The 10,095-nt window shown below is 41.9% G+C and overlaps 2 protein-coding genes across 3 annotated transcripts; one reads left to right on the top strand and one right to left on the bottom strand.

The window, feature by feature from the left end:
* Positions 1–80: 80 nt before the first annotated feature.
* On the bottom strand, positions 81–4,098 carry nkiras1 (NFKB inhibitor interacting Ras-like 1). 2 transcript variants are annotated; one of them, XM_084563190.1, is made up of 4 exons: positions 4,017–4,098; positions 3,648–3,748; positions 3,101–3,342; positions 81–2,304 (listed from the first exon to the last, which is right to left on the bottom strand). In XM_084563190.1, exons 2-4 carry the CDS (start codon positions 3,739–3,741, stop codon positions 2,062–2,064), a joined length of 579 nt encoding a protein of 192 aa, XP_084419316.1. In that variant the 5' UTR covers positions 3,742–3,748; positions 4,017–4,098; the 3' UTR covers positions 81–2,061. The 2 variants fall into 2 exon arrangements, with proteins under 2 accessions (XP_084419316.1, XP_084419315.1); XM_084563189.1 differs by having other exon boundaries at positions 3,648–4,052.
* Positions 4,099–4,601: 503 nt separating this feature from the next.
* On the top strand, positions 4,602–7,996 carry rpl15 (ribosomal protein L15). Its single transcript, XM_084563023.1, has 4 exons — positions 4,602–4,667; positions 5,536–5,717; positions 5,812–5,948; positions 7,635–7,996. The coding sequence occupies exons 2-4, from the start codon at positions 5,546–5,548 to the stop codon at positions 7,938–7,940; spliced, it is 615 nt and encodes a 204-aa protein (XP_084419149.1). The 5' UTR covers positions 4,602–4,667; positions 5,536–5,545; the 3' UTR covers positions 7,941–7,996.
* The last annotated feature ends 2,099 nt before the right edge of the window (positions 7,997–10,095 follow it).

Below are 10,095 nucleotides of genomic sequence, written 5' to 3'. Positions count from 1 at the left end.
ATGGCTACTGGTTGTGATTTGTGTTCTGTACTGATGAAAATCTGTTCTGTTTCTCCCTTAAAGAATTAAACATGACCAACTGAAGCGTCCCACTTTAATATGAAGAGGCTACATTTTACTCAGTGCATCTTAACATGGTTACAGAGCAGAGAATAATTTAGGGATAGATTACTACCTCTGTTCCACTAGCAGCACATTAAAACTTATTACAGTTGAAACATTAACGACACAGAAAACAGCGTAGATTAGCATTCACCCTGTCACCATTTTCATAAGTCAAGGAATGTGGCTCATTAAAGTGACAAAAATAAATTAGTTAAAAAATAAATATCTCCTCTCAACACTGACATTTCTACCGTTAGAAACTCTGGTAAACAGCTTTAACTAGCAGCCCTATTGGATTATACAATCTAGACAACACACAGGAGTGCACCTACCACCAGACAGCTCTAATGAAACCATACATCACAAGTAAAGAATATTATTGCTGCCAGGCCATACTTAATATACGAGATGGACTGGACCGAGGCTAACTGAGTCCCGCAAGAGGACACTGAGGAATGCTGCGTTCACGTCAGATGGGAAATAACGGCACAGGTTCAAGCTTCATGTAGTATGAATGGGTTCAGATTCATGAAGTCGGACCATTAATGCTTCAAATGGAACTCTGGGCAAGTGAGTAATGACACATGATAGATAGAAAGAGCCCAGACTGGACTTCTGACTTGGAATGATTCAAGTGAACAGAACAGTGAACATTACCTGTAAATCACCAAGCTGTTAGGGTTATCTCTTTGGTATTACACAGCTTGTCCGTGATATATTCGTTGCAATTTGATCTTCCAATGCAAATATGATGAACCGCACACACTCGCACTGCTTTCAATGACTGGCTAGGGATTTAGATTCCTGGTGACAGGGAACGGCAGTGTCAATGAACCATGTATCCTCATTATGTTCAACATTTTTAGAAATCTGCCCCAGGATGAGATGAGAAGATGAATATCAGTCTCACGTCTGGACTTGTTAGCCCAGCTTAGCATAAAGACTGAAAGCAGGGGAAGGCAGATAAGCTGCTTCTCTTCAAAGTTTAGACATTTGCCAACCAACGCCTTTTAAAGCTTGTGTCACAGGCACATTTTAAGATGCCTAGAATGATGCAGGAACACGACAAACGGTCCGTCCACACGCCTGCACCTATATGTTGGGTTGCCAGATGCAGTGTGTAGAACAGGTAACCTGGCATCCTCAGGGAGATGACGAGATTTGAGTAAACTGCACACAGTCACTAAACAGTCGTACAGTTGCACCACAGCTGGATGCAGTCTCCTGAAGTCTGGTCTCTGTGAGGTTGCCAGGTTTGGGCATTACACCAGTGGATATATCAAAACCTGTCCTCTGACTATATGTGGCAACCCGTCCCCTTGAGTTGGCAAATACTCTGTGTGTGTCCATCTATAGTCAGTTAATCATTACACTTCCAAATATACATTAACAAGACATCACATGTTTGTCAGTTAGCTTTAGATGCTACATGGGTTTGAACGTTGGACAGAGCCAGGCTAGCTGCTAGCTGCTTCCTGTCTTTATGCCAAGATAGGCTAACCACATCCTGACTCCAGGTTTGTACTAAACACACAGACATAAGATACTCAGAAAGAGTTTTTCCAAAATGTTGAACAAGTCTGCTAAAAATACGTTAACACTGTATATAAATGCCTTTTCACACGTTCACTCTGAACTAGAAATTGTCATTTGCAGCAAGCGAGCATGTCGATGCGCATCATGTCTTCAGCATGCACTCCACCACTCCTCCCCTAAACTGAATGGCGCGTGTCCGGAAGTGGAACAGATCTGACCCGGACAATCTCCTGTGTGGACTGCTACATGTGTTAAAAGGGCAGCTCTGGACACTGTCCAAAGATGGGTCTCCAGACGAAAGAGTGTAAATTGGCCAAATGTCCACAGAAACAGCTAGTTTTCCTGGTGGTTATTCCTACATGAGATGAATGCAGCCCCGTTGACGGGAGCAGGAAGGAGTGTTTTGTTTTGGGGGGGGGGTCAGATGTCATTGGATGGGGTTCCTTTGCTTTTGCGTCCAGGCAGGGGGAAGGCGGATTTGCTCTGAGGCTGCGTGAGGCGGCTGGTCAGCTGGGTGAAGGGTTCGATGAGCGAGTTGCGTTCGGCGACGCTCACCTCCCACAGCTTCACCTTCTCCCCTCGCGCCCACTGCTGGGCCGCATCCTGGTCCACCTGTCGAAGCTCCCGCAGGTCCGTTTTATTCCCCAGCACGATCACCGTCACCTGTCAACACAGCACACGCAACTGAACCCAGTCCAATTCAGTTTTGATGATGCATATGGAAAGTGTACATAATTACAAAAAGAATCATCCCACAGATACTTGATCAGTTTGGGATCTAGTGAATTTGGAGTGTCACTGCTATGGGCTGGTGGTGTCTGGTCTGGTCTAGGTGGGTGCTACATATCTAAGTAACATCCACATGAATGCCAGATTCAAAATTTTCGCAGCAGGACGTTGTCACAAGATGGTCAATGTTATTTACTTCACCTGTCAGTGGTTTTAATGTTGTGGCTGATCAGTGTGTATATATGCTATGCCGTCTTTTTTTTCTCTTTTCTTCTGTATCTGGTTCTGATGCTGCTGTACCCTGAATTTTTCCTTCCGGGGATGAATAAAGGCACATCTTATCTTTCATATGAAGAAAGCTGACTACAGGGTCTATCATTCTGGAGAAGTCAAATGAAATGAGATGTAAATTCTCAAACTGAGAAATGTGACCAACATACAATACACTGTAACTTTATTTGTTACAGTTTCAGTTCCCCATTAAGTCCAGATTCTGCTGGTTCACGTCATTTATGTTTTTAAATGCTTCAGAATGACTCTATATGTGTACAGTTAGAGGTCGTCACCTGGGAAAAACTTAACTTAACCACAGGAAATTTTTTTTTTTAAGACTGAATATTGTGTGCTGATGTTTTCCAGTACAACAGGTAACGATAAAGAAAACAAACCGCAATGAAGGGAGTGAGAGTCCCTGCAAGGTTTGCTTAAGCAGACTTTGAGCCAGCCTCACCTCTTTTTTATCTCTGGATTTGTCTATTTCCTTCTTCAGAACATCCACCCTCTTGAAAGATTCCAAGCTGTCCACGCTGTAAACCAGCACGAAGCCGTCTGCCACGGAGTAGTAGTGTTTGGGAAGGTCTTGCCCGTCGTGGAGGCCCTTGGTATCATAGAGCCTCAGCTGTTCCTTCACGCCTCGATCAGTTTCCACCGAGGCCACGTACACATCCTCCTGCGTCTCATTGGACTCTGATCCTGGGAAGTGCAAACAGCACAACAGAATCAGGAAATGGGCTTTAAACCTTCAAGGCAAATGAAATTACTCTGCATTAGAACAGTATTATTGTCTGATACAGCTGTGAAACCTCCATCACGGGACCAGAGTGAAGAATAAAGCGTGAAGATACATCACACAACTAATGTCATATTATTATGTCCACTCATTTTATTTTTTAAATACAAGGCACTAGCTAATCAGGTCAAAGTGTAATCTACTTCGACATTAAATACTAAATTGTAACTATGCATTCTTCTTCTTCTGTTTCTCGTGCAGTACTTACCTACTGAGTGATTTCCATACAGGAGCTGCTCCAGAATGGCAGTTTTCCCAACTGCTGCCTGGCCACACACCACAACTTTACAACCTTTCCCCATTTCGAGCCTACAACGCATGGAGACAAAGCGTCAGCCTGCTCACAGTCTCACCTGGAGCATGTCAGATAATGCTTTGCTAACATGAAATAAAAAAGGCACGAGCTCATCTACACAAACAGCAGGGTAGCTCGCTGTGACAGCGTTTTGTTGTTAGCTGTTGTTAGGCTAGCTGGCTTACAGGTCGGTGGCAACTAATTCTGCGTCATGTAAACACACCACACACGGTCCGGCTGTGAACACAGGCTTTGTTAATTACAATTAAGGGAATTACTCACTTGAATGGTTTGGAAAACTAGCAGTCTGTCGTCTGTAAACGTAGCGCATCCATCCTGCTCTCTGTTAACGCGAGAAGGCGACTCGTCCTTTCAGGGCGCATGCGCGGTACACGAGCAGCATACCTATAATAAAATTATACTGACACTCACAGCGCACACTCATAATAAATTATAATACAGCTGGAAGAGAGAAAAAATACATATTATATTTGAGTTAATAATAATTGTAAAAAAAAATTATATTATATTACCAATTACATTAATAATGTACGGTATGTAATTCTGTTGTTGGTAATCTATTAAATTAAACATTTAATAATTGCTTTTGTTATTTTACATGAGTTGCTGTAGTTTGGATATACATAACTCAAGCGTCCTTTTCAAATATTTCAATTGTCTGTAGATACAATGTGGGTATATCATTTTAATATGTGCTTTTAAATTAATTAAATGCCTCGGAATTGGACAGTGAAGGCGTGATTGAATCTCGATATTTCCGCAGAAACACCTAATACACCGAAAAGTTAAAAGTAAAAAAGGAGACTACAGGACTACATTTCCCATGAGCACAGAAGAGGAAATGCGCCACCGTCGTTTCAATAAGGCATGCTGGGAACTTGCCCTCTCTCTTTCCGGCTGGTACGCCATCATGTAAGCGAGAATTTCTATGCTTTGGAAGGAAACGAAATCCATTAAAATCATCTTGTATATACATTCATCCGTCTGTTTGAGTTAGAGTCTAGTTTAATGACTTATAAAAGACCTAGACGCCTTTATTATTTTTTGACCAGAGTTGTTAAAATCACAGATTATTGCCCTGTTTTTACTTGTGCTGAGATGCTGCCGCTCCGGTAGCCATTGGGCAGTGTTGCTAACTGTAGAAGGCTAATTTACTCTTTCTGAAATAACGTTTGGGTCAAACTTGTACTGTACGCGTTTCAAGACATGTAATATCAGCACATATATTTTGATATTTATGTGGTAATGTTAACAGTATTCGTCCAAGTGGGCATTGTGAAGCTACGTGGCTAACATTAGCATGCTAGCCATGTCTGTAGTTGTCTCTTGTGATACCCGAGCACTGTCAGAATTACTACACATGGCGGTGATGCATTAATTCACTTGATAGTGATATGGTCCCTTACATGTGTTGTTAATTGATGTTTTTAGTTTGAAGAGACTATGGTTATAGTGTTCAGGAAATGGTTGAATGGCCGCAGTATGGACGGACTGAGTCTAGGTTGTCCTAAACCATGTGCCATTGAGACTTGAAACTGAACAGGGTTTATATTGACTTTAAATGCAACAACTTAAAGCATTGACTAATCTGATAACTCATGTTACAAGTTCACTCCTATTTACTCTCAGCTGAACTGTAGAGTATATAGAGTCCACTTTCAGTGGAGTGCTAGCTAAATGTTTACAGTATTGATCCTGTATTGATTTTTAATTACCTCATGACTTGAGACAAGAAAATGTATGTATTGATATTAAATGTGTTCATGTTTCTTTTCCTCAGATAAGTCAACATGGGAGCGTATCGGTATATGCAGGAGTTATGGCGCAAGAAGCAGTCCGATGTGATGCGCTTCTTGCTCCGTGTCCGCTGCTGGCAGTACCGTCAGCTGTCCAACCTCCACCGTGCTCCTAGACCCACCAGGCCTGACAAGGCACGCAGGCTGGGCTACAAGGCCAAACAGGGTGAGTGCCGAGACCAGAGTTTGCACACCTGCACTTGTAACCTGTCGGCATCTGTGCGAGCCTTGCTCATGGTGTCCGTCTTTGATTCAAACAGGCTACGTGATCTACCGCATCCGTGTGCGCCGTGGAGGCCGTAAACGCCCCGTGCCCAAGGGCGCTACCTATGGCAAACCAGTGCACCATGGCGTCAACCAGATCAAGTTTGCCCGCAGTTTGCAGTCCACTGCTGAGGTACGTTCATCTTCACAATAGTATTCATGTGTTTGGTGCTTCAGATGAGGTTTGGATGCTGACTGTACAGGATACTAGTGGATCTGTAGACACCCACCCATTCTGATCGCACCAATACCAGAAACAGGAAATCTGGAACTTGAAAGAATTCATTCCTTTAAAATCTGCACATGGTCGGTTTTCACTAAAGTAAATAAAACATTTCCAGAAAAGCCATGCATGCATGTGTTGGTTGATGCTAGTTCAAATGGTAGGTCAGGTTAAAAGGTCCTGAAATGATTATTTTCTTGAACCATCCACTGTCAAATCCAACAGTAATTTCAATCTTTACCCAACACTTGAACATTTTTACAAAATTCCATTCTCAGTTAATCATCTCGTTGCTCCTCTTGGTCACAGCCATAGTCTATAAAGATGAATAACATGAAAGCTTCCCAGCATTTACAACTAAAGTGGTCACTGCTAACTTTGACTGACTTCATTTATGTAGAGCCTGCGTTGTGGAGTTGAGGTCCCAACCCTAGATACCAAGCTAAGAATCCAGTTAATATAAGGGACTAAAGCAGATGAGGCTAGCAGGTATCGTGTTATCTAGATTGGAACTACCTGAAGCTGAAACTACATCAGGTCTCACCTCCTGGTCACTACTGCACAGACTGATTGCAAGTGATGTGGTCCATGTTTATTGTTTATTGGTCTCCACGTGTTACAGATAATCTGTATAGCTCCCTCATTGGCTCAAGCAGTATATGTAGCATTCTGTGACGCATACTAATTTGTAACTTTAGGGCTGCCCGATTGTTCAGTGTATACAACAAGTTATACAAATTGACTGAAAGCGCAAGAAATGGCAAGCACTTGGCTATTTTGCTTCAAGTGACAAACTAGAAATTAAAATGGTTTTGTCAGTTGCTAGCCTTTGAAATGAGCCTTTTTGACATATCACTGTTGTGGACACTACAGTTGACCCAGTATGGACTTACTCATGGTGGATATTGGCCTACCAGATGTAATTTGGCTTAATCGCTGTATTGCATTGCATATTTACAGGATTTCTTCTCCTTGTAAACTATGATTTAATTTCATGCAACCCCAGTGGGCTTTTTTTCAGAGCACAACTCCCACATTCTGCAACAGATTTTGTAATTCATATCACGTTCACTTTTGATGCCATATTCAACAGCAGATGAGAAGCAACACACTGAATTCAGATCAGGTTTTGCTGACACATAATCAATACAAGAAGACCGGGGCTCAACCAAAGCAACATCCCAACAACACAAGGATGGAACCAGTTCAGTTTCTGAAGCTGAACACATTCTTTTATTTTAACCCTGACTATACATTATTTGAAGTGAGTCTTGCAGATTAGTTAAGTCACAGAAGTGTGAAGTCACCTCTGGGAAGCTGCTTTATATTTGTTTAAACAAAACTTAACGCCTTGATTGTTTTACGTGACAAGTGGAGCAGTGAGGGTGGTGGTGAATATGCGAATGTGGTCTAGCATACTGGTGTCAGCTCTGTAAGATATTTGGGTGTTGAAATTGGTTGCCACTGGGAGGCGCCAAATCAGTTGTTTTTGCCACTTCAAGATGGTGTCAGATTAAGTGATGTGCATAGCTGTACACGGGATTAGTTGGAATTAATAGCAAGTTTTCTCATGCGGCCTTTATTTTCTTTCCCTAGGAGCGTGCTGGTCGTCACTGCGGAGGCCTGCGTGTGCTGAGCTCTTACTGGGTGGGTGAGGACTCCACCTACAAGTTCTTCGAGGTGATTCTGGTCGACACCTTCCACAAGGCCATCAGACGCAACCCAGACACCCAATGGATCACAAAGGCTGTGCACAAGCACAGAGAGATGCGTGGCTTGACATCTGCAGGAAAGAAGAGCCGTGGCCTGGGCAAGGGCCACAAGTTCCACCTGACCATCGGAGGCTCTCGTCGCGCCGCCTGGAAGAGGCGCAACACCCTGCAGCTGCACCGCTACCGTTAGAGAACGCCACACATGTCTGTACATTCAAAAAAATAAACGGCCCTTTTTATGGTGTACATCCTGTCTGGTGTGTTTCATTCAGTGGTATGCTAGTATTTTCTATTTACAAAGTCTAAAATGGTATAAGCCAAATTCAGCCTTATTGACAGGTGGATTAGGACCATATTGTACTGAGCATTGAACTGCAAAAAACTGCGGAACTCTCTGAAATGTTAGAGCCAAGTGAGTAAATTAATATTCTTTTGTCTGTCACACTAACACAACAGTGAGTCTATGTCCACTGGTAGTAAGTGGAAATGATTGAGCAGTAGAATGCAGAGACCAAAGCCTGTCCATCAGCGTGACATTCAGTCAGTCCAATACTGATCATGGTTACAACTCCTTTTAGCTTCATTCAAAGCACAAACCCAGGAGTAAATCATTTGTGATTAATCAAATCTCAAACTGGTTTCAAAGAACCAAATTATTTTCACCTGTAATTAGCTTGTTGGTATGGATTTTTTAAGATGCATTCAAAGAACAGATACCGGGACAATTAATGGCCTCAAGTGTCTTCAACCTCGATTGTCTGAGTACCAGAGTTAAATGAATACATCCTGTACATTATATAAAATATTGCAGTACTATTACAACTCCTCACCTCATGAAGTATAACTACTGAACAAATAGTAAATATGAGACTTTTTCATTTCAGTGTATATGGATGTGAAGGATGTCAAGCACTGCTCAAGCATGTGCATTGATCCATCTGTTAAAACAAATTCACCCACCTCCTACTTGTATGAATTGCGTTCCAAGAATATGCAGATGGTCTGAAATCAGTGTGTATTTCCTGCCATTTGTAACTGCAGTCTCTATGCAGAACTGAGGTCTTTTCAAAGGAGAATGGTGAATGTTGATTAATGATGTGTGCAGCACAGGGATCTGCTCTGTGAGAGAAACATGAGTCGATCTTGCGTCCATCGCCCATCCTCCTCAGTTCATGAATCCAGTCCCTGTTCAGAATTCAATGTCGAGCCAAGGAATGCTCAAAAAGAATTTCTGACTTCTGACGTGACCTAAATGCAGCACGCGACCTGAAATCTCATCTATGAACACATGGAAAAGGCTTGTCCTGGTAGAAACTTGGTCCACTTGTCCATCCAATCACTCCTTCATCCCTCTGCAGTTTATTAAATAAATGGTTGGAACGGCTTCTTGGATCCTGTGTTTAAATGTGCACACCACCCTAGATGTTCTGCAATAATTCAGCACCACCCTAAGTACAGTTCTTCAAAAATAATAACGCTGTGGTAAAGTTAATTTCTGGTATTTTAAGGAAACAGAAGCAATTACGGGAAAGAATGAACAGAAATGGAATACAGGGTTTATAATTATGTTTCTGTTAGCGTATAATCACCTCAGACTGGTGTGCCTTTGTTAGCTGTAGGGTTTCTACAGTAGCCCTGAACAGACAAGCCAAACACTGTAAATGTACGCTCACTTTCATTAGGTACATTAGTGAAAACAAATGCATTCCAATATAACAGTCCTGTACTAAAGCTTATCTTCGTGAAGGTTATAGTTTTCAGCATGTTTCAAATAACTGAGGCAGCTGCTGATTCAACTGTGTTTTCATTTTGGAGACCTTGGTTTGTGGTGTTGTCTTTCAGTTATTTTGACAACCTAACTTCTAGGCTAGGCTAAATAACGGAAGCACTTTTGTGTTTCTCATTCAATCCAGTTTAACAGCACCACAAACTACATCTTCCAAAATGATCCCCAGTTCCTTGTATTGTCTTTTTTTCTTCATGTAGCTCCGTGGTCTTGGAGGAACATCCTCTAATCTCTATATACTGCACCTGCTATATATGGTTGAAATGACAATAAAAACCTCTTTGACCTTTGGTCTTGATTGTCAACAACTTAAATTAACACATTTCTGATTATGTTCTAGCATCAACTGGACATTAGAACAGTCATGAAGGAAGATTGAGTCTAGGACTGTTATATTACAATACATTTGTTTTTACTGCATCACTGGTGTATTTAAAGTTTTGGCAAAAAAATAAAAATAAATGTCTGCATTTATTAATAGTAGTCAGTAGTGCGCACTCTTGGAGCAGCAACTCAAAACAAAACTCGCCAGTTTTCTAGACTACCGCTCATTTCCATG

The sequence above is a fragment of the Chelon labrosus genome, assembly GCF_963514085.1.
Source record: "Chelon labrosus genome assembly, chromosome: 16".
NCBI classification, from domain to species: domain Eukaryota; kingdom Metazoa; phylum Chordata; class Actinopteri; order Mugiliformes; family Mugilidae; genus Chelon; species Chelon labrosus.
This window is presented reverse-complemented; position numbering and strand designations above follow the sequence as displayed.